This window comes from Lynx canadensis, chromosome D1, assembly GCF_007474595.2.
Source record: "Lynx canadensis isolate LIC74 chromosome D1, mLynCan4.pri.v2, whole genome shotgun sequence".
Classification (NCBI taxonomy): Eukaryota; Metazoa; Chordata; class Mammalia; order Carnivora; family Felidae; genus Lynx; species Lynx canadensis.
The window spans coordinates 49625265-49649484 of NC_044312.2; the positions used below are offsets into that span (position 1 = coordinate 49625265).

At 39.6% G+C, this 24220-nt stretch overlaps 1 protein-coding gene across 1 annotated transcript in view; it reads left to right on the forward strand.

The window, feature by feature from the left end:
- RAB30 (RAB30, member RAS oncogene family) overlaps positions 1 to 17081 on the forward strand; it is a 75198-nt gene extending 58117 nt beyond the window's left edge. The window contains exons 2-5 of the mRNA XM_030332592.1: positions 1088 to 1188; positions 4515 to 4598; positions 11788 to 11971; positions 16416 to 17081. Coding sequence (XP_030188452.1) covers positions 1096 to 1188; positions 4515 to 4598; positions 11788 to 11971; positions 16416 to 16666 — 612 coding nt within the window. The 5' untranslated portion in view covers positions 1088 to 1095 and the 3' untranslated portion in view covers positions 16667 to 17081. The remainder of the gene's footprint in view (positions 1 to 1087; positions 1189 to 4514; positions 4599 to 11787; positions 11972 to 16415) is intronic.
- The last annotated feature ends 7139 nt before the right edge of the window (positions 17082 to 24220 follow it).

The window sequence follows — 24220 nt, forward strand, 5'->3', positions numbered from 1 at the left end:
ATAATGGTTTTCACCAGGATAGAGCTTTGTGGATACCAAGACTCTTCTGTACAGTTAAAAAAAAAAAAAAATCTTTACAACTGTCCTCTGAAGTAGACACAGCATGTAGTATTCTTTTCAGCACAGTTGGAGAAATTAAGGCCTACACTCAAGCATTAGGCCTACTGATTAACTTTTTAATTCTACAGAGTAGACATTTACTAAATATAACTGTCCCATGCATGGGCTAGGAAATAGAGCCAAAAGATATAATCCTTTCCCTCAAGGATGAAGCAGACACTTAGTTTTAGGACAGAGGGATGATGAAAGTGTTTCAATTTATTTGGAGGAGAGCAGCAAAAAATTCAGAGATAAAGAGATGCTTGCATTGGGCTTTACAGGATTGACTTGGTGGCACAGAAAGGGCAGGAGGGAGGGGATTCCGGGCAGAGGGAGTGACACATGCCACAGCCCATAGGAATGAGGAGCCAGGCACCTTGGAAGGTACTGCGGTGTCAGCCTGGCTGGCAGGAGGCTCTGCGGTGGTGGCAGGGGAAGATGGCGATAACTCCCTCGGTTAAGACTCCAAGACATCCAGGACTTACCGGGGACTGAGAGGTTTGTTCCTAGTTCCTTCCCTTCATTCAGTCTCCCAGTCACTTGGCATTCTTCCCAGAGGCACATACCGCATGTGCATAAACCACCTAGAAGCTTTGGATGGGCTCTCTTTTGTCCCTGCTTCCTTGCACTCCCAGCTCATCTGCACATGGGTTTGTAATCTCCTTTCCATGCTGAAAGAAAACAGATGTTGCCACATGAGTGACCTGTGACCTGACGACTTAGCAGAATAAAGGTTACCAGGTGAAAGGCCATTGGTATCATTTCCGCTCTGTGGCATGAGGTAACCGCGAAGGAATAAAGTTCATCTGTGACCAGACACCTGTGTTCCTGTCTCACTGGCAAGATCGCCGTTAAACTGAAGAGCATTAAATTGCTCTTCGAATGAGTCAGATCCCTTGTTCCCGAGGAGACGAGCCTGGTGCAGCTTGAGCTCTGTGGGCAAGTCTGACCAGGCCCCATCTCACTCTTGCCTGTGTTTGCCTTGCAGCTGTGTAAATGAGTATGGAAGATTATGATTTCCTGTTTAAAATTGTTTTAATTGGCAATGCTGGTGTGGGGAAGACGTGCCTAGTCCGACGATTCACTCAGGTAAGAGAACTTGGAAGTCCAGAGTTGGGTTTCTCAGCCCAGCCTAAGAGGATGGGTGAGCGGTCCCAGTGCCGGCTTCTTGGCTGCTGGTTCTTAATGTGACCTTTGTGTACCAGCTCTTGTAGCCTAGGTCAGAGTTTTGGAAACCATCTCAGGGGAGCATGGCTCTCTGGGTGCACCAATCAGTCCTCCCACACTCTTGTTGCTTCCTTTGTGAAAGGGGCAAGTGGTTTTGCTTTTGGTGTGCTATTCAAAACAGATTATTAGATTAAAAATAGATTATCACTTAACAATCTAAACGTGTTAACCAAATGAATCTGGACCTCAGACTAAACCTAAATACTAATTAAACATTTTATTTATTTATTTATTTATTTATTTATTTATTTATTTATTGAGAGAGAGTGTGCACGCATGAGCAGGGGAGGGGCAGAGAGAAGGAGAGACAGAATCCCAAGCAGGCTCCACACCGTCAGTGCAGAGCCCGATGCAGGGCTTGAACTTACAAACTGTGAGATCATGACCTGAACCGTGATCAAGAGTCGGATGTTTAACTGACTGTGCCACCCAGGAGCCCCTAAATATTAATTTTTTAAAAACTCAAATACAAATTAAGCCAATCAATCCCTTGCCTATGCCCTCTCACATCCTCCTAGGCAAGTGAGTGAGTCATTTTGGTTTAGAACCAAATATGCTGATGTTTTTAAGTCTATTAAATGGGAGTGAAATGAGAACAGTGAAGGACTATTTGAACGAAATTAAATGTTCCCTCTGGATTGAGTCCTTATCGTATGATCTAAGTACAAGTTCCCATCAGGGCTGCTGCCCTTTTGAGAATTACTGCCAGAGATTGTATGCCTGTTTTTGTACAGAAATGAGTGAGAAATCATTCTGAAGTTGGCCTTCTTTTGTATTTTCCTTGAAAAAATATGAACGGCATCCTTTTCAGGATTATGATGCAGGCATCTTGCATTTTTTCATAAAATGCCAGTTGGGAAAGCTGAGACTAGCTGTGCTAAGGCATAGGACATCTGGATGCCCTGGAAAGAGCACCAGCTTGAGTGTGGAGACTCGGGTCCTAGTCCCCACTCTGCGCTGGCCCATCCTGTGGGCCTGGATAAGTTACCTCCCCTGCTGGGCCTCCCTGCCACACGTAAGGGACCTGGTGATCTCTGAGGCCACTTCCAGCTCTGACAGTCTGTGGTTCTCTGCAGAACTGGAGAGGCAGATTGGATAACACAGACGGCTTTGGGGCATAATCACCTTTGGAAATGCCAGGGATTTTCCCATGGTAAATGAACACGGAATAGAACTCATGCTTTTTACTAAGTCTGGGCCCGGTGAAATCAAAAGTAAGAAGCTACTAGGCATCTGGGCTTAGTCAGCCGCTGTGGCGTTATACTGGAAACTCCAACTGGTTTTACTTCCGCCTAACGGTAATCTTTTCTGCTTTTGGCAGGAGGACAAGACTGCAGAGTTGTAGAGGAGTTTTTGGTACCTTTATCAAAATTTCCTTTGACCTTGTTTTATTACTGAAATATCCCTTAGAGATTATTCAGCCTATTCCTCTCCTAACACAGATGAAAAACTGAGGTCTATAGGGACAAAGGACCTCTTAGCATCATACGTCATGTTAGTGGCAACGATAGGATTAGAACCCAGGTCTCCTGCTTCTCAGCCTGGTCATTTTTATTTTCTGTGTCCTAACCTCTGAGACCATAGGAATATGGCTTTTGTCTTTAAACTTTGTCATTAAAGGTAAAATGCTTCCATTTTTGAACATTAATTTTTACCAATAAGCACAACTACCCCTTTCTTTTCTCTCTACTTTTTACACCCACCCCATGCTCCAGACCCTTAACTCCTCCCAAAAGTAACATTCCCTAGAGAGGATTATGTTTGGTTTTGTTATTTGGTAGGCAGTTAAAATGAATTGGATTCAGCTGTTTTTGAGGCATGAGGAATTGGGGAACAAAATGATGGGGGAGATGCTGGGAAGGATCTGCTTTATTTTTTTGGCATTTATTAGACAGCAAAACAGCTGGAGTGATAAACTCGAAGCTTGGCAGCCTTGTGTTTGAGCCAAACTAAAATGGAAGAAAATTGATTCAATATTTGTAAGTAAAGTTATGAATGTTTATATTTACATCTTTTGCAGACATGCAATGGAATATTTTCTATGGGTTTGAAGCTCAGTCTTCTAAGTTCAAACTTTAATTAAAGAACTCTCCTGTTAGGGAATAGACTTAATTAAAGATGCCCCAATCTTAGCTGCCAGAGCTAATAAAGTCCATTTTACTTTAATTTCTAGCAATTCTGGAATAGAAGTGGAGAGGGAATGGGACTAGGTGCAGAGCTCTTCCTTAATAAAATTCCTTCCCACCTCCAGGTCCCTCCCTGAGCCTCTAGGAAATATTGTATACCAGTAACGCACATTGTACGTGTAATTTCGCTAAAATGGTATCTTTCTAGTTCACCTTTCAGTTTGAGGTACCGCTTTTTTTTTTTTTTTTTTTTTTGCCTTGTTTTCTTTTGAAATGCTTGCATCAGCCTCAAACCCACTGAATTTAAGACCCAGAGAAGGGGACTCGTTTGCCTAGGACCACACAGAGAACCTCCGGGCTCCCAGTTTAATGTTCTTCCTACTACACTTTCTCCCTGAATTTTATTTTCTGTGATTATCTTCCAAGTGTCATGGGCCCTGATCTCATGGAATTCTATATGTGTGGTACAATGCACTAAGGGAAATTGTTATCACCTTCAGGGCAGAGGGAAATCCAAAAGCTTCACTATCTCGTTCACGTTTCTTGTAGTGAGTTCCTGTTTGCTTTTTCATGTTGCTTGTCCACCCCCGTGACTGTCCATGCCCTAGACCAATAATCAGTTTTAATCTTCCTGGAATTTACCTCTTTGGGAGCACTATGCTTTTTGCCCCTCTTCTAACAATCCTGATCTCATCCTGATGGCTTCATGTTCCTCGGTCTTACCCTTGTGTCTGACTTTTGTTTCAGTCTTTGAAATCAGGGCCCCCACCACTTCTCCGTTCTCTCCCTTCACCCCTCTTTCTCCCCCTTTTTCATCCCCCTTTCAGTTTCTTTGTTCTTTTAGCATTCCTCTCTCCACCTTCTCCCTCCTTCCTCCTCCCCTCATACATACATACAAAATCAAATTAAACAAGGCTCCCCTGACACTAACCAGAGTTCTCTTTTCTTCCAGTTAACTCAGCCAAAGGAAGGGGCTGGTGATGGATGGCGAGCGGGGAGAGGGGAGAACATTTCATTTAGTTGAAAGATTTGCTTAATTATTTTCCTTTATTTCCTCTTTAGGGTCTTTTCCCTCCAGGGCAAGGAGCCACAATTGGAGTTGATTTTATGATTAAGACAGTGGAGATTAATGGTGAAAAAGTAAAGGTAAGATGCTAAGTGTTCAATCAGGCTTTCATTGTGCTATGTGAGAGGAAGTAGTGTTTTCATAACATTTATTAAATCTCCTAATCAAATCCCTCATTGAAAATAATATACTCAGCCATGGAAACTTATTTCTAAACAGAGTTCTTCTATTCCCTTTGTAGATGTTGTGTTTACTCTTAAGAACAGCAGCCCCATGAAAGAGCCTGCTGATGCCCACTTTGGTTATGGGTCATTCGGTCATATGCATCACTTATTGGAGTTATTGTGTCTCCCACCACAATCCTATTTGTAACAGGGGAGAAATTCTAAGTGAGGGGTCCAGGAAGGATCCACTATCTCCCTTTTCCTCTCTGTGGCCTTCGGACTGTTGGGTACCTGTAAGAACCAAGGTATGTCTGGTAACAGGAGAAGGGAGGTAGTGTTTATTGACCTAATATATCAGTCATATTATTGACCTAACATTCATATTTAACTTAGTTCTTACCGTAACCCCTGTGAGGTAAGTGGCAAATTACCTTCCTTTTATAGGTTTCAGAGAGATTGAGCAACTTATCCATGGCTACACAGGAAGGAAGGGAGGTAGGCGCGATCTGAACTACTTTTGCAAGCCGGTGATCCACTGCCTCCCTGGGGTCTCCTCTGCTATGCAAAAAGAGGGGGATGAAGGCACAATAGGCCTGTCACCTTGAAGCAAGGAAAGGAGGAAGGTGATGGGAAGAAATGTGGAATAACACTGAATTATATGGAAAGAGGGTAGAGAGGCTGGTGGTTGGCTCTGTGCTCTACCTGCCCCTCAGAGTTAGTGAAATTCCACTGTCAGATCTTTCAGAGCTGAGTCCCATGGTGAGAAGCAGTGACCCATAAACAGCCAAATGAAAACTGCGGCATCAGAGTTCCAACTAGATCTCACTTAAGCATCCCAAGTTTGAATCCATGTCTCTTGCATCCTTCTCCCATATATACCTGCACTCCTGCCTTCAAATGCCTTGGGAAGGGCAGAGAAGCTCCAGGGTGCTCTTGCAGCATTTCAGAGATATACAGTGAAGTGTTTAGGGTGAGGTTCCTGAGGGGGGACAGAAGCTATCCCACTTCTCTTCCAGCCCTGACTCCTCAAAGTGGTTCCTTAGGCAGAGGCGTCCACATCAAATACAATAGTGAATGGAGAACTGGGGGTGCTGGAAAACAAAGCAGGGTGTGAAACCCATGTAAATGCCAACCAGAAAGCTCAGAAAAACAGTGCATTGGGGTGGGGAGAAGGAGCTAGGGTGTGGGAGTAGGAAGGAGACACTGTGTGTCCAGGGAGCATTGGCAGAAGAGCCAATTGTAAGTACTATTCCAGCCGAGTGGAGGTGATGGCCACCCCTAGGAGCTGAGTAAGGATAACTAGTGTTTCAAGCATTTTACTTCCAGATGCTTGGGTTTCCTATTCATATACACATATATGTGTGAATTCATTCCTTTGACCACAAATGCTATGTGCCAAGCCCTGGGAATGAATAGGGGTGAATATTCATTTCCCCACTGTGATCCCCACTGTTAAAGAACAGGCTTTTTTTTTTCTGAATCCCCAGGTTTAGGTATTGCATTTATTCCATTTTCTACAAACCATAAGCTCATTGTTACATGCTTATTATACTCAGCTAAAATCCATCTTTTCATAACATCTAACTCTACCATGAGACCACAGGCTCCCCAAGAACAAGGTTTGTGTCTTACTCATGTCTGTATCCATGGCATAGTTCCTATCCTGTTACCTCTCCTGGCCCCTAGACCTTCACCTTTAAACAGTAAGAGTTGGGGGCGCCTGGGTGGCTCGGTTGGTTAAGCATCTGACTTCAGCTCAGTTTATGATCTCACCATTGGTGAGTTTGACCCACGCATCGGGCTCTGTGCTGACAGCTCAGAGCCTAGAGCCTGCTTCAGAATCTGTGTGTGTGTCTCTCTCTCTCTGCCCCTCCCCCACTTGCACTCTGTCTCTCTCTGTCTCTCAAAAATAAACATTAAAATAAAAAAAATAAACAGTAAGAGATTTAATCTTCCAAATGCAGTCCTAATTAATTTGTTTGAGTTTTTTTCTAGCCATTTATATAGAATCAAGATCTAAAATAATGCTCTGAGAGTGGTGCCTGGTGGCTCAGTTGGTTGGGTATTCAACTCTTGATTTCAGCTCACAGTAGTGACATTGGGCCCTGCATTGGGCTCTGCACTGGGCATGGAGCCTGCTTAAGATTCCTTCTCTCCCTCTCCCTTCATCTTTCCCTTCTTTCCCTTGCTGGTGTGTGCGTGCACACTCTCAAAACAAAAATAAAAATAATAAAATAAATGACCTTCTTCAACCACATTAATCCAAGGGCCTCATTAACACATGGATACAAAAAAAAAAAATAACACGGGGATACATGAGGAGCAACTTCTTCAGTCTTTCAGTAGAAGAAGGAAGAGCTGCCCAAACTTCCCTAGGGAAAGAGTTTTTGTCTTACTTTTATCCTTGTTCTTTAATGTTTACCGAATACCTCTTCTTGGTGATGTTTAAGTGTCGTTTTGCAGGTAGTGTGCAGGCTTTCTTAGAACCTCGTAAGTCAGTGGAAAAGAGAATCTACGGGTGGTTTGTGCAGGATCACCTGCCTGGTGAGTGCCAGGGCAGCACCACAACCTAGGTCTCTTTCCTGACTTTCCATCAACCTGCCTCAGCCTCCCCTATTAAGGCTCATTCCTTCTAGGATAGCCTCCAGGACTGAAGGCAGGAAATCAAAGGTATTAGAAAAATTCTTGTGGCTGTTAAGCCTTAGTGCCAAGTCAGTAAAGGCAAAGTTGAGGCCCTTCCTTAAAGTGGTCTGCACCTGGGTAACTTGGTTGAGCATCTCATTTGGGCTCAGGTCATGATCTCACGGTTTGTGAATTCAAGCCCCACATCAGGCTTGCTACTATCAGTGCAGAGCCCTCTTTGGATCCTCTCTGCCCTTTTCCTGCTAGCATACACACATGTTCTCCCTCAAAAACAAATACATAGAAAGAAAGAAAGAAAGAAAGAAGAAAGAAAGAAAGAAAGAAAGAAAGAAAGAAAGAAAGAAAGAAAGAAAGAAAAAGAAAGAAGGAAGGAAGGAAGGAAGAAAAGAAAAGAAAGAAAAGAAAAGAAAAGAAAAGAAAAGAAAAGAAAAGAAAGAAAAAGAGGTCTGCACTTTGAAAATGACCTTGAGTAGAAAATGGGATGAAAACAGATGTAGAATTTTCTCCTATCCTTTTTTTTTATCAGTCTATCATAAATAAATGAGTAACAAACAAAGCTTTAAGCTCAGACTACAACACTTTAACTTTAGGAGATTAATTATAATATAAATAGAAGAGTTACTGACTATCTTTGTGTCAGGTATATATTACATAGATAAGAAAGTCTTTTGTTTTTTAATTTTATTTAAGTCCAAGTTAGTTAACATATAGTATAATAATGATTTCTGGAGTAGAATTTAATGATTCATCACTTACATATGACCCCCAGTGCTCATCCCAACAAATGCCCTCCTTAATGCCCATCACCCATTTAGCCCATCCCCCAACCTAACACCTCACCAGCAACCCTCAGTTTGTTCTCTATATTTAAGAGTCTCTTATGGTTTGTCTCCCTCTCTGTTTTCATCTTATTTTTGCTTCCCTTCCCCTATGTTCATCTGTTTTGTTTCTTAAATTCAACATATGAGTGAAATCATATATTTGTCTTTCTCTGACTGACTTACTTTGCTTAGAATAATACACTCTAGTTCCATCCACATTGTTGCAAATGGCAAGTTTTCATTTTTTTTTAATGTTTATGTATTTTTGAGAGAGAGACAGAGTGCAAGTGGGGAAGGGGCAGAGAGAGAGGGAGACAGAATCTGAAGCAGGCTCCAGGCTTTGAGCTGTCATGACACAGCCTGACGTGTGAACTGCTAGATCATGACCTGAGCCAAAGTCAGACACTCAACCGACTGAGCCACCCAGAGGCCTGAAGATTTCATTCTTTTTGATCACCAAGTAATATTCCATTGCATATATATATATATATGTGTGTGTGTGTGTGTGTGTGTGTGTGTGTGTGTGTGTGTATATACACACACACCACATCTTCTTTATCCATTCATCCATCAATGGACATTTGGACTCTTTCCATAATTTGGCTATTGTCAGTAGCCAATGAACATCCATTCATCCATATATCCATCCTGTAGTATAGTAGATGATATGCACCAAGAATAGGTAAAGCATTTTTGCCCTGTAGGAACTCGCAGTCAGCTAGCTCAAACATTTTATGTGTGAAACCTTCCTTAATATCCTACTAATCATTTAAGCAGCATTAATCAGTCCTTTCTTTTGATTCTGTAATCCTTTGTTCATCCAGGTAGCCATTATTTAATTGTGTCTACCATGTACCTTGTACCCTGTTAGGAAAGCACACTGGAGTATAAGGTTCAATAAGAGACAGCCCTTGCCCTTAAAGTACTGAGTCTAGCAAAGAGGCACACCTATGACTACAATACATTATTGAAACAGTGAGACAATAGAGATAAGTAGTAGTGCAAAGAAGAGTGGAGACAAACAGTGTAGCCCCATGCTGGACATGAAAGTGGTTAGAAAGCCCATGACTGAACTGTTGAGAACATACTGACAGCATGAGACAAAAACTAGGAGGCACTCTCTCCTGCTGACACCTCTGTAATAGGACATCTTCTATTTTATTATGGTTACTCTTCTAGGTTTGTCCTCCCTGTAGACTGTATGCTCTTTGAGATTGGGCATTATGTTTTATTTGTCTTGGGATCCTCCCTGTACCTAACATAGCAGCGGGCATATATTAATGACGCAGAAATGCTGAAAAGGAACAAATGAGTTGTAGAGAAAATAGTGAAACCGAACTGAATGATGAAGGCAGTGGAATATGGATATCCTTAAAAATCAACTCTGAAGCTAGAAACAGACAGCCCCCTATGAGAAAGCAGCATATTATCTTGGCAAGGCCATACAATCACTATTCTAGAAAATATTTCAGTGGTTTTTAACTCTCAAAGCTGTTCTCAAGATGTGCCAATCATGAGAACATACTGATATCTAATGATTGACAGTATTAAATTCAATAACAAGTGTTTCTCAAGGCTCATTGTAGCATTAAAATAATAGTCTGTTGTTCTAAGACACATCCTGGCAGAGGGGAACCATGTCCCTAGGTTTGAAGCAGAGCAGAGAAATAGCTTTTGTCCCAGCAAAAGCCATAACATCTGTATGGTTGCCTTCAGCACACAGACTTTCATGTACATCATGAAAAGCAGCTGCGACTTCAGATCAAAGGAGAGCCTTGTGCCCCTGTTTGGGGGCAGGGACCGCCAGTCCCTCATTAGTCTCCTGAGGGAAACTGGTATGAACAGAGGGTGACACCAACTGACTCATCCTCTCTGGATGCAGATGTATATTTAAATCAGTCTCTGGGGGCAAAGGCAGCATGGTGGTGGAATGTGTCCGCACCTGGGAATGAGAAGGTCTGGAGTCCGAGCCCCAGCTTTGTGAGTAACCAGTTAAAAGGTGGAGGGCAGGCATAAACTTGCCTACCTCACTGGGTTGTTGTAAAGATTAAAGGAGACCTGTAATAAATATTTGAATGTTTGGGGTGCCTGGGTGGCTCAGTCAGTTAAGCATTTGATTCTTGATTTCAGCTCAGATCATGATGTCATGGTTTGTGAGTTCGAGCCCCTCATTGGGCTCTGCACTGATGACATGGAGCCTGCTTGGGATTCTCTCTCCCTCTATCTCTGCCCCTTCCCTGATCATGCTCTATCTCTCTCTCTCTCTCTCAAAAAATAAACAAACATTTTTTAAAAACCTATTATTACAAATAAATGATTTGAGTGTGTCAGGCGTCATGAGGGAGAATTACAGGGTGGGGTGTGGGAGGAAATATGTGGGGATTGGAGGTTGGGTATGGGCAACCTGACCTAATCTGAACATTCCAGAAGGTGTTCCCTGAGGAAATGATGTTCTCTTAATGGGAGTGAATGCCTTTTGTGAGATAAGGTTTATACATTTAGAAGGGAACATTCTTACTATTGCTGATGTTATTCCTCAAGGCCTTGTGCATTGTTCTAGAGAGCTGTTCTCTTGGCAGCCTTCTGCTCTGTGCAGAGAAATTCAGGGAGAAGTGATGTTTACTCTCTTCTTTGTTATTAGAAAATGTGAACTTTCAGTAGGCTTGCATATTACTGACTCCTTTTTCTAAAGAAACTACTGAAACCCAGAGATTAAGTGACTTGTCCAAGATCTCAGTGCTTAAAAGGGGTGGAGGGAAATTATTTTCTCTATCCGCCATGGCACTGTTTCTGTTTTCATTAACAAAGATAATATCTTAATAGATGCATTGAATTTTGAACTGGGAAAGGTGGTTGAGGTTGGATGTTCTCCTGCTTCAGTTGCTAACTGAAGTGCCAACTATCATAGAATGACAGTCTGCCCTGTATCCTGATGTTTGTAATATGTTGTTGTGGTCAAGAACATGAATTCTGGGACCACAAAGCCTGCTTAAATTGGCTCTGGAATATACTGGCTGTGACACCCTGAACAAGTTATTTAATCTCTCTGCCTCAGTTTCTTCATGTGAGAAATGGATATGGTAATAGTACCTACTTCATCGAGTTGTTACATGTAAAATGCCTAGAGCTTGACACATAATAAATGCTCAGTAAGTTTTTTTTTTTTTTAATTTTTTTTTCAACGTTTATTTATTTTTGGGACAGAGAGAGACAGAGCATGAACGGGGGAGGGGCAGAGAGAGAGGGAGACACAGAATCGGAAACAGGCTCCAGGCTCCGAGCCGTCAGCCCAGAGCCTGACGCGGGGCTCGAACTCCCGGACCGCGAGATCATGACCTGGCTGAAGTCGGACGCTTAACCGACTGCGCCACCCAGGCGCCCCAGTAAGTTTTTTTTTAAAAGGATAAAAGAAATTCTTGGGTAACAAAACAAATAAAAAGCAGAAAACAAAAAACAAAGCAAGCCTCTCTCCCTAACCAGGCATACCCAACACATTAAAAAAAAAAAACGTGCATTTTTTTTTTTTTTAAGGGCAGAAAGCAACCATGAAGTTGAGTGAGGTGTTTCCATTTCTAAACTAAAGCAAGGCAATACTTTCTTTTCTGCTTCTCCAACCTGATCTTTCTCTTACGTTTTTACAGCTTCAGATCTGGGACACAGCAGGTCAAGAGAGATTTCGGTCCATTACCCAGAGTTACTACCGAAGCGCCAATGCCTTGATCCTCACCTATGACATAACCTGTGAGGAATCCTTCCGTTGCCTTCCTGAGTGGCTGCGGGAGATAGAACAATATGCTAGCAACAAGGTCATCACTGTGCTAGTGGGTAAGTAAGGACTAATGAAGAGGGAAATTGGTTTGTGGCCATCAGAGAATTTATAATCACATAATACCTATGCCCTGGTATCTTCCAGTAATATAGTCTACAGCTATATAATTCATGCAGTCAACATTCAGTTTCTCCTGAAGTTGAAGAGAAAATGAAATAGGTCGTATCCCAAGGTGATGGTTTAGAAAAGTAAAGTAGAAAATATTGCTGATTGATTTTTCTGTCAATGAAGGCTCTAGGGAAGAAGGTGGACTGCCATGAGATTTATGTGGGCTGCTAAACATTAAAAAAAATCTAGTTACAAGATTGTGGAAACTGCTGGTCTAGAAGTAAAACATGTCTTGACAAAGAATTTGTTTTTGAAGCAATTGTTTATTGCCTAAAAAAATGGACTTTGGGTAATTTTTTCTCTTCTTACATTCATGCTGACTTGAAAAATTCTAATTTCAGAAAGAATCCACTAAAGGAAATTCTGCACTTTGTTTCATCTTGTAGGAGGGTAGAACCTGTTTAGCATGAGGGAAAAGCAGAAAACAACCCATGATTTTCTTTTGTGACAAATACACCCATTAGAAAAGGAATTGATGGTTAAAAACTCCTCTTGTGGTGATGAAAAATGTTAATAATATATGGCTGTTAAAATGTTTACTTCCTATAAAGGAACATCACTATATATTCTAGCAAGACTTGAATTTTGGAAATCAGGGTAGAGAATCTCAGAAACATTGTTAAGTTACAAATTATGGTTAACAATAAGCTAAGTAAATACTTCTGTAAGCATTATAGCTAGCATACATGTGCCAGGAATCATATCAGAAAATTTATGCGTGATGATTCGTTATTTATATACAAGGAAACCAAGGCTCAGAAAGGTGAAGCTCTTTGCCTAGGGTTGCACAGCATGTAGGATCAACTTCAAACCCTGTATTTGTCCAGCTGTAATGTTCTGCTTTATAACAAATTGCTGGACTTTTCTTTCAGGCTGCTGGGTTAAGTATCCACCTGTCTATGAGCTAGTACTCTATGCCCATTCCTGAAAACCCTCTTGCACATTGGAGAATGTCTGTCATGAAGCACTTGAAAGCACCCGTCTCAGGACTTGGGCTTTCTTTCTATTTGACAGAAAGCCCTTGAGAACTTGAGCCAAAGCATTATTCCTTGGGATTCTGTCTAAAGAAATTAAATGGAAGTTTGATGGGAAATAATTAGTCCACTCAGTATGCAAGAGGCACTGGCTTAAAAAAACAAACAAAAAACCTTTTTATTCTTGAAAATTTCAAACATAAGCAAAAGTAGAGAAAACAGTATAATGAACTCCCATGAACACATCTCAGCTTCAATGATTATCAATTTACAGTCAATCTTATTTTATCTGTTCCCCCTCTTTTCTGTCTGCCCTTCCCTTCAGATTATTTTGAAGCAAATTCCAGATCTTCTATTAATATATCTTTCATTAGTTCAATGAATATCTTTAAAAGATTTTTTGAGAAAGAGAACCTACCCACAATGCCGTTTTCACACCTAAAACATATTAACAGTTCTTGAATAGCATCAGAAATTTAGACAATGTTCAGATCTCCTTGATTGACTCCTACATTTAAAAAAAAAAATTGTCCAAATCAAAGATCCCAATAAGGCTCATATGTTCTAATTGATTTTTGTGTCTTTTAAAAAAAATTGTTTTATGTTCATTAAGTTTTGAAAGAGAGAGAGACAGAGCATAAGTAAGGGTGGGGTAGAGAGAGAGGGAGACACAGAATCTGAAGCAGGCTCCAGGCTATGAGCTGTCAGCACAGAGCCTGATGCGGGGTTCGAACTCACGAACCGCAAGGTCATGACCTGAACCGAAGTCAGACGCTCAACCAACTGAGCCACCCTGGCACCCCGATTTTTGTGTCTTTTAATTCTCCTTTTATATGTTAGTTATCCCTCCATTTTTCTGCCTTGGAATTTATTTGTTAAAGCATATGTTAATCCTCCAGAGTTTCCATGTCTGAATTTTGCTATTTCACCACTATAGTGTCATTTAACATGTTCCTCCATCACCTGTATTTCCTGCAGATCTGTAGGTAAATTTAGAGGCCTGATCAGATTCAAGTTTTTTTGTATTTTTTTCTTAGCGAATATACTTCCTATTTGATATTCTGAGGTACAGTTCTCATAGGACAGCTAAGAAAAAAACTTGATTGTCTCTTTTTTATTTCCCAATTTTTAAAATAATGAGTTGGTTCCCTATTATCTTCCAAAAGTCACTACGGAAATTTTATATTTTTAGTATTATTAGAGATTTAAATATATGCAGTATTTTCTAGGCTCTTGCAATTGTAATTATTGAAGGTCCAAATGTTCCAACTGTGGAGCTGCTTCAGATGGTCTCCTGAGTCCTTTTGACATGACCTCACTTGCTTTCTGGTTTAAGGGTTCCAGGCACAACCAGCGCATTTCCTTCCCCAGAGCTGGAATTAGCCATTTTTTCAAGACACACATTTATTATTAATGGCAAATTTTATTTAGAGGCCACAACCAAAGTGATAAGAATCTTCTGTACTAGTAGCTGGTCATTGTTTTTAGGCTTTTCAGTGGACAGAACTAATGTGTGTGTGTGTGTGTGTGTGTGTGTGTGTGTATGTGTTGAATTCTGTAGCACTCACAGGGGGTTGTCTCTTAGGCTCCACTAAGCACTTTTATTCACAAGACTACTATAGGCCATACTTGGCAGGACATTCACTTAGAAGGATTCAGAACAGGAAATAACAGCTTAATAGTAGGTCAGCATCAGGCATTACTCTTCAGTGGAAGTAATCCTCAATAGCAGTCCACATAGCTGTCCAGGGCCTTCCGGACAGTTCAGGTGAGGAAAAAGACTCATGTCAGGCACATGATGGACCTGCCCTGGCCTAGAAGCCTCAACAGGAGCCAGTCTCTCTTGTAACAACTCTACAAACCTGACTTTCAGAGTCTCTTCAAGTGAGGAATCACCACACTACGGGAAGCCCAAAGTTGTGGTTTTCCACTAGATATTTATAATTCATATGTAGAATTCCCAGGCCAGATGGAATTTGACCTGATGATAAAAGGTCACTTTTATCATAAGCTGTGTTGCCAGGTAACATGGTTGACATATCACTTTTGTCAGGTTTCCAGGAGAACAGAGGTAGAACATTTTTTAATGATAAAATCCATCATGAATTATTCGCACTGATACTTGCATTTATAATTCAGGACTGTACAAATTTTACTTAACCTCATTAATCTTTTTTTAATTGAAAAAATTTAATGTTTATATTTGAGAGAGAGAAACAGAGTACAAACAGGGGAGGGACAGAGAGCGAGGGAGACACAGAATCTGAAGCAGGCTCCAGCCTCTGAGCTATCAGCACAGAGCCTGATGTGGGGCTCAAACTCCCAAACCATGAGATCATGGCATGAGCTGAAGTTGGATGCTTAATTGAGCCATCCAGGTGCCCCTTTAACCTCATTAATCTTATATCTCTTTTTCCTTTTTCCCATGCCCAAGTCACAGGACCATGACACCGACACAATTACTTATTTGCTTTATCCTCTAATACCCGTATAGCAGCCACAGAATAACAGTACTCACACTACCACTGACAGGACGATTACTACAAGAGTTCAAGGGTTTTTCCTTCAACTCTTTTTGTCCTTAGGGTATATACCACTGAGGATACATGGTTAAAATACCAGAGAAATAGTTCCTCTCTGTGTGGTTACACCATTTCATGATAAACAGGTTCATTTGTTTCATATTGCTTTCCATTCTTAGGGATTGCTTTTTAAATTTAATTTTGTATTATTTATATAGTTTTAATTGTACAATTATGTGAAACATTTCTAAGATTCTGAAGTCAAATCTATTAGACAAAGTGTAGAGACATCTAGTTTCTATCATTTCCTATCTCCCCAACCTTGCTCCTTTCATGAGTAACCATTATCTTTAAAATTAAAATGTTGGCTTATTCTAACATTAAAAAAATAAATTAAGTCTGTAAGTGTGCCCGTGTGTATTTTTTTTCATCCCTTTTGCTTAAGCAGTTGTATATTATATACCTTTTTTATACTTAGGAAAATGTAGAACAGTATAGCAGGTATATGCTTAACAGTATATCCTAATGTCTCATTCCATGGCAGTATATAGAGATATTCCTCATTGCTTTCTACAGTGGCAAATAACTGCATTGTGTGCATGTGCCATACTTCATCAAGCCAGTGGCCAACTGGTGGTCATTTGCGTTTCCAGTTATTTGCCGTTACACACGACACTGATATTTTAAAATAAACATTCTGGTAATCACAGACACATTTGCTCTGCTTTACTTGCCCATCTGTCTGATTTGACTTCAGATTTGAAATTGCATTTTGATGCCTCTGAGCCTGTAAAAAGTCAAGTGATGGTTCCTTCTCTGATTTATCCCTGTTCCAGGCAATAAGATTGATCTGGCTGAAAGGAGAGAGGTCTCCCAGCAGAGAGCTGAAGAATTCTCAGAAGCTCAGGACATGTATTACCTGGAGACCTCGGCCAAGGAATCAGATAACGTGGAGAAACTATTCCTTGACTTAGCGTGCCGCCTCATCAGTGAAGCCAGGCAGAACACGCTTGTAAACAATGTATCCTCACCCTTACCTGGAGAAGGGAAAAGCATCAGCTATTTGACTTGTTGTAACTTCAACTGAAGGCTGATGCAAGGAGAAGCGAAAGGAATCAGCAGCTGCCCTGATGGGCCCTGAATTGCTGGGCAGATCTGGTGATGACTGTGGCTCCCGCTTTTAGACCCTCTGACTCCTGTGGGATCCAGGGCTTACACAGCATGGCAGGCCAAAGGCTTTGTCTGCAGGCCAGCATTAGCAGAACATACAATGGTTTCACCCTTTCGCAGTCAGGAGTTGGAGCAAGGAGAAAATTGCGCTAGACGCTCCATGATCTGCAGAGCATGTTGCTTTTGTTCTTTTCAAAAAGCAAGTAAAAGCGCATTCCTGAACACAGTCCAGGGGGAAATGTACTGTAGGGACCCCTCCTGCACGTCAGTGGGTGCATGTGGGGGCTGTTCTTTAGGGCTTCTGGGGGCCCTGGTTTTCTTGTCTACCAGATAAACCAAAACTGGGAAGGCCAAGTACTGTCTTTGTGGTGCGTGTTGATGACTCCACGGAGACTTTGAAAAGTGTTATTTCTCTTGTCCACAGGCACTTTCAAGAACTTTGGGATGTAAAAATGAAATGAAACCTTTACCCCATGACCAACAGTAACAATCATTGGTTTAATAATATATACAAGCCCCATGACTCCTTCTGGTGCTAATGATTCTGCTCTTACACAGACCAAACATTTTAGTACATTGATGTCCTTAAATGTATTATATTGAAATAAAAAAATAATAATAATAAGGGAAGTCCATGAATCAGCACTCTTTCTCAAAGTCTCCTTACTACCTTTTCTAGGGTAGATTTGTTGGAAAATAAAATACTATTCCTTTCATGTTCTTTCCCCTCGAAATCTCTACCATTTTATTCTTCTCTTCTCCCATCTTTCCTGCCCTTTAAGTAAATGAAAACACTAGAAAAATGAAAAAAAAATGGTTGATGATATTCTAATAAAAAAGACTATCTCTAAGACATTATGAGTAGTATGAGAAAACAGACCAGATCTGACCAAAATACTGTGGATTAATGGACTGCAATGCAGAGTTCTAAGCAGAGCACAGTCCTTGATAGCAGGTGACATCTTTTACTTCCTGGTACTATCCATCTTGGACAGACCAAGGCTTAGAATTTTGTACATGTTTTTAGTATGATAAGTGACAATAGCAACAGATGAAAAGTCTCATGAACCATTTTTGTATTGTCAAGAACCTTCGACAGATTCTGCTTGTGGAAGCAGGTGGAGCTGTCATTTGTCACCTCCTTCATGTAGTGATGTTACTCTCAGACTCACGACCATACGTTCTATCTTATTTCCTTTCCTCTGCCTTTCTTTCCTGGTCTTCTCCTACTTTCCTCTTTTCCTCTCTCCCTTCATATGCATGTGTTACTGCAAATCTCCAATTCAAATGGAGGTGTATATGCCTTTACTTAGCCAATTTTAAAACAAGACTCAAAATGGAAGATGTGCTGCTGAATATGTGTTACTAATTTCTTTAGTGCCATACTTTGATGCCTTCCAATTTGTTCACCGATATAAATGCAAATTGGGGAAATAATTAAACCTGTATGCTGTTGATGCTGTCAGATGTTTCTGTAGCTTGCTGCTTAGCATCACTGAGGGCTGAGGAATGGGATAAGGATATGATATGCAATTCTGCTGTTGTTGTCGATGGTGGCAATCTCAGTCCTGATATGTTGATATTTGAAAGCTATTTAATTTTAAAGAAATGAGACACGTGGAGACATGATGTTGATAAAGCATTTCCAGCATTTCTCCAGCAGATTTCAGAGTGACTCATCTTTTGTATAGAGATTATATACATTGTTTAAGGGGTTGATACCTTTGGTTGGCCTCACTGTGTTTGTCCTGGTCCTCTGCATGACAGAAGGAGATCTCAGAAGTTTAAATTGCTTTTATTTTGAATCTGTGTCTACAGGAAAGAAAAATCATTTTAATAAACACCAACCAAAATCAGTGATAATTGTTGCTTTTCCCTCCCCATTTCTCCACTAAGCCAGCAACAATAAAAGTATTCAGAAAACAAGCTGATCAAAGTGGGCAGAAGAACTTCTCTTTTTAAACTGTGAGGAAGTATCCCTAAGTGTAGATTTATTGTCTTTCATTTAGGGCAAAAATCGAATTAATATCCCACATCATGACCCCACCTTAGCAGCAAGTGTGTTGAAACTGAAGCTGCTTTGAGAACTCAGATAGGACTTTGTTAGATTGGGCAAATTTGGTCATAAAACAACAGTTTCTAGAGCTACTTTTGCATCTGAAATTCTTATTCCTTAGGGCTCAGTATTCTCTGTCCACCCGTGGCCATACTCATAAATAAGGGGATTAGAAAGTTCTGCTCTTGGGCCTTTCCTTCCCTGTTACTCCTCCCAGCCTTTCCGTATCTTACAGTCACCCATCCATGGCCCATAGTGGAGATACATGAGAATTTGAAGCTTTTCTCCATGCCCCGACCCCTAGTTGTGTGAAGGCCTTATGGACACTTGCTCACTGACACATTTCAAGTTTGAGAACAATCCCTGACAATATTGTAGGTGCTCAATAAAAGCTGAATGAAGACTTTGTGCCAAGTGGAGCTTTGCCAGTGAAATAGAAATTTCTCAAATAGAACTTGAGAAAGGGTCGTAATGAAACGTGGTTATCTTAACCTAGACCAAGACCTAAACTTACTGGTTTGCTTACTAGTTGTTATTGCCATGGCAACATTTGCTAAGATGAGCCTTCTTAAATAAAAATGAATTCTTACTTAATGGTGGATGAAAGAAAGAGTGCTTTCTCATTAATTTAGTTTGGCTTGGTCTGACTCACACTACCAGAGTCCGTGTCCACTTGCATTTTTGCTGTAATCTTTTTCTTCTTTTAATAAAGTTACTAAATATATGGCAAAACTTTTTTTTCAATTTCCAGTGAAAACACATCATGTTCATGTTATGGAGTCAGGTTTGGGAGAATCTGAAATCTAAAAGCTTGCTGATATTAATGATATTTTATATGGCTTTCTATAGGCTGTATCCTCAAAGGATTTTGTGTTTTTTCCTTTACCTACATAAGGCTTTTTATTTCTTTATATGCTTTTATTATTTCTAATGTATTAATATTTAATATTGATTTTGTGGGGCCACTTATCCTTTCTGTGGATTAGAGTAGGCCATTAGCTCTCCTGGCCTTTCTTTTTTCCTGTCTTTTCTAGTCATTTCATGTTACCATCTCTTCCTGAGTAAAGCAGCAAGAATAGAACTAGAAGTGAAAGTCAAATGGATTGATTTGACAGTGTGTCAATTTCTGAAAGAAACATGAAAACCACTGGCCAAAATAATATATCTGAGTTAGGGTTATTTATTTTAAGCAATTTAGATTTGTTGGAGAGAGGAGGCAGAATCTGACAGAGGACTGGATTCTATTTGTGAATGTATACCTTTGGAGGACACTGGTGACTTCCAGGGTTAGGTCAATGATTTGTCTCATTTACTTTCTTGGCTATTCCACAAGCTTTCCAGATTAAGCATCAAATTTCAGCTAATGAATCATTCTGAATAGATACCAGTTGAAAGTGATTTTGAATTGCTCTTCTGACTAAAGTGAAAACATCTTTTTTAATAAACTAAGCCACATAAGATACCATCTTGTAACCAGAAAAAAAACCCTTTCATTTTCTCCCCCCACATATCAAACCAATAGCTTTAAAGATAGACATTTTCTGTTTCTTAATCCTGCAAAACTTGTTACCTTTCATAGCTGTTAGTACTTTAGGGAATACTGCTCTATTAGCTTCTGGAAGAGCTCTTCTAGGGTTTGCCCTTTGTTTTCTTTAGAATTTTTTTTTTTTAACTGCACCTGGTTCCTTACTCTCCTCAACCATGGTCCTGACAGATGTGTTTTAATGCAACTATAATACTTTTGAGACTTAACTAAAAATTCAAAAACAGTAAAAAGACATGTTTATCTCATCGTTCAGACAAACAGTACTCCACATAAGCAATCAGGTTGAACACTAATTTTGGGATAAGAGAAAGATGTGCTTTCTTTTTTCTTTTCAAATTTAATTTATGTCCCATGAGTGTATTTGTGTTTAAAAGGAAAGCTGCCTTCCCTTACATTCATCACACTATGTAGAAAGCACACTGAATTAAGAAATTATCATCCCTTCAAACACTTAATTAATACAGTGATGTTAGAACAAGAGAGGTGATGGTTCATCTTTCCTAAGTCTATTTATTACATTGGAATGCTACAATCATTTTTGAGAGCTATACTTTGAAATTAAAAACAAATTGAGGCATAACAAAGATGGTGAAGGAATTTAAAATTTAAGACATTTGAAGAATATTTGAAGGATTTTTGGAAATTTAGCCTGGAAAAGAGAGGAATACGGTTAGTGAATTAGAGCAAGACTCTGGTTCGGAGGGGTAGAATGAGGCCTACTGATTAAGAGCCATAGGACCACAGATTTGGGCTCTATGTCAGGGAGAACTTTCTCAAAAAGATGGTTGACCATGAAAGGCACTGCCTTAGGTAATAGTATCTGTCAAGCAGAGGCTAGATAAGAACTTGGTAAAGATGATGTGGAAAGGATCTCAGCATTAGTTGGAGGTTGGACTATATGACTTATTAACTTATTAACATAATTCTATGTTCTAGCACTTTGTCTTTCATATCATGTTCAGTTAAGTATCTTTTGACCCACAGCTAATGATTTTTTTTTTAAAGGCTTTGCTGTTCTGCCAGTCCGGGAAGGAGGTTGGTTACATGTTGTTAAGCTAAAAGACTGGCTTGTCATTGTGCTTGAGGGATTGCTTTGTCAGTCCATTCACTCATGTTCAGTTGAAATCAGAAACTGGTTCTTGAGTTAAAAAGAAGAAAAGGTATTTTTTTAATAGAAGTTACATGAAATCAGGAAAATTAAGTTTTTGTCACTTGCCAAACATAGGCCATGCTCAATTTAGTGAATAACTGGTATCCAGGATTTCAAGCCAGTCCTTTTTAAAGCAGAACAGAATCTTCAGTTAAAGATCCCATAAACATACCAATGTGAAGTTTTGCAGCTTCCATTAGAGATGGGCTGGTATGTTACTGGCATAAAGCAGACCCTAAGATCTATTTTGGCAAAATCTCAGATGACATTTGGTTAGTTGGCTTGATCTTCTTGAAAAAGCATGATCTGCAAATTATTTTATTTTAATAGAACCAAGGCCAAATTACTTCAGGTAGGAAAAGTAACAAAACATGGGTTTTCAAAAATCAGAGATAACCATAAGCAACATTTGCTAATAAAGCCTATGACCAAATGATTCCACCTGCAAAATAACTTGCATCCCTGTTAGGTTGATAGATAGCTTTTCATTAGTGTTTATAAAGTCATTGGTCTTGCATCAGTATGGTGAGAAACACATGAATTTGGGTGAGACTTTCCTTGACTCCTTTAAATAAGGTCAGAGCCCAAAGCTAGCTACCTCTTTAATTGACTTACTGAGGTACCTGAGACAAATTTTTACTTTCCTACTGAATTAGAGCAGAATTTTTAGAGATGTTGTGTTCTAGTTCCTGGTGGATTCTTTGGTAGGTTGTAATTTTAACATTTCAGAGAGTGATGTAGAGAGGTGTGTAGAAGGGGGAACACCGGGTTAGGTATGAGGAGTCCTAGTACTGCCATGAATTAGCTGTAACTTTATGCAAAGCACAATCTCTTGAGCATCAGTTTCGTCATCTATGAGAAGACTCATAATACCTGTCAGGATTATTGTGAAAATTAGATAAGATAAATTGAAAGGACAATGCTCAGTAAACAGTAAGCACTCATAAATTCTTTTCTCCTTGATTAAAGGCAGACTTGGATGGTCTGATAAAAGTATAAATCCTTAGGGGAAAACAAAGAACCCTTTTTAACTTCAAAGAAAAGAGCATCATTTCTGAAAGGGCGTTAAAAGGAAGTCACTTATTTGATCTATCTTTCTGCCTTTGGGCATTACTGTTACCCAAGAGTCTCTTTATTTCTTTACACACTTCAGGAAAGGTATTCTCTCTCTTTTCCAACAGGCAGTTCCAAGGTTGCAAACTCCTCATAATCAGGAAACTTAACATTATTACTGAAATACCTCACAGTGCAATTTGAACCTCTTTCTTCTTGATCCCAGTCTCCATGGGAAGAAAAATGGGTTTATCCTATCATCTTTTTAAGGGACTGTGTTTGCCATGCGTTATTGCCCTTTGCCTCATTTTTTTTTCCCTTTAATGACAGTCAGAAAAAGCTCATTAAGGTGATAATCATTATTCCCTTGGGGAATGTCAGGCTAGGTATTTATACTCTCTTAGTTTCTTATTAGTGTCAGATTTAGATCGTAATCTTAGTGTTGTTTAACTCTTCAATTATCCACGTAGTTTTCTTCCTTATATACTTGATAACAAAGTGTGCTTCTGAAGAATTATTCTGGTTGTGTGACTCTTATTTCCTTGTCTTGGTAAAAATGGAGTTATCAATCCTAGTTTGTCATCTACTTTTAGAATTTAATTTCATAGATCACATGTATTTGGTGGACAGAATTACCAACACCCAAATTTAGCAGGGTTTCTTAACCTTTCTACATGTGCACTGTACTCTGAAATAAAAATTGGAGTACCAAATGCCTAATAAAGCAAAAATTCATGTATAGAATAATAAAAGATAAGAATCTGGTCTGTAAGATAATTTATCACTAGTTAGTTGAATGGTCCACAGCTTTGTTTAAAGTTACACAGTTATGCCTGGATTAAATAACAATAGCAAAACTTGATAAGCCCTCTGAAAAACAGCTGCTAACCATATTGCTTTCTGGAATGTAATTATTAGGAATATTCTCTTATCCTACACAATTGCAGAATGCTAGTGGAACTTTCTTGTAGGCTGTTTGACAATGAATGTCAATTGATTTATTAAAAAATTTTTTTTAATCCCCTTATTCCTTTAAGGCATGTTGGGGCTTTCATGTTCCTATGTTGAAAATTTCAAATGACTGGAATGCTGGCTTCTAATTTCTGCTCACTGAAGTGTCCTCTAGACATACCAGATGGCTGGAGCTCCTTTGATGATATGTAAGGGAGCTACATAAATGTATTTATGTAAATACACTTACATAAATGTGTGTGAGTAAAGTTGCTGTTTTCAGCAAAACACACACACACACACACACACCCCTCCAGAAAAACCTCTGCTTAAAATTTCAAATAATAAAGGATTAAGAAGAGATTTCTGATCATCTAAAGGGAAAAAGTTGTGCCCCATATATATTGTTACATATACCTTAATGCATGACTTTTAGCGTAGGGATGAAATAAAATGCAAAATATATCATTATGGAGGTCTTCTCAGCAGCTAGTTAAAATATTTAGAGAAGCTGTTTTATGAAGACTTAGAGAACCCCTGATTTCCCCTCTTTTCCTATCTCTTTCCATTAAAACATGGATCTTTTACACATAATTTTAACAAACATGTTAATTATCAAATCTTATGAACTCAGTTATTAATATTTGGCTGTTGGTTTTAAGCATAGGCTTTCAGTAATATCTGAATACACCAGTATATAAAATCTAACCATCTG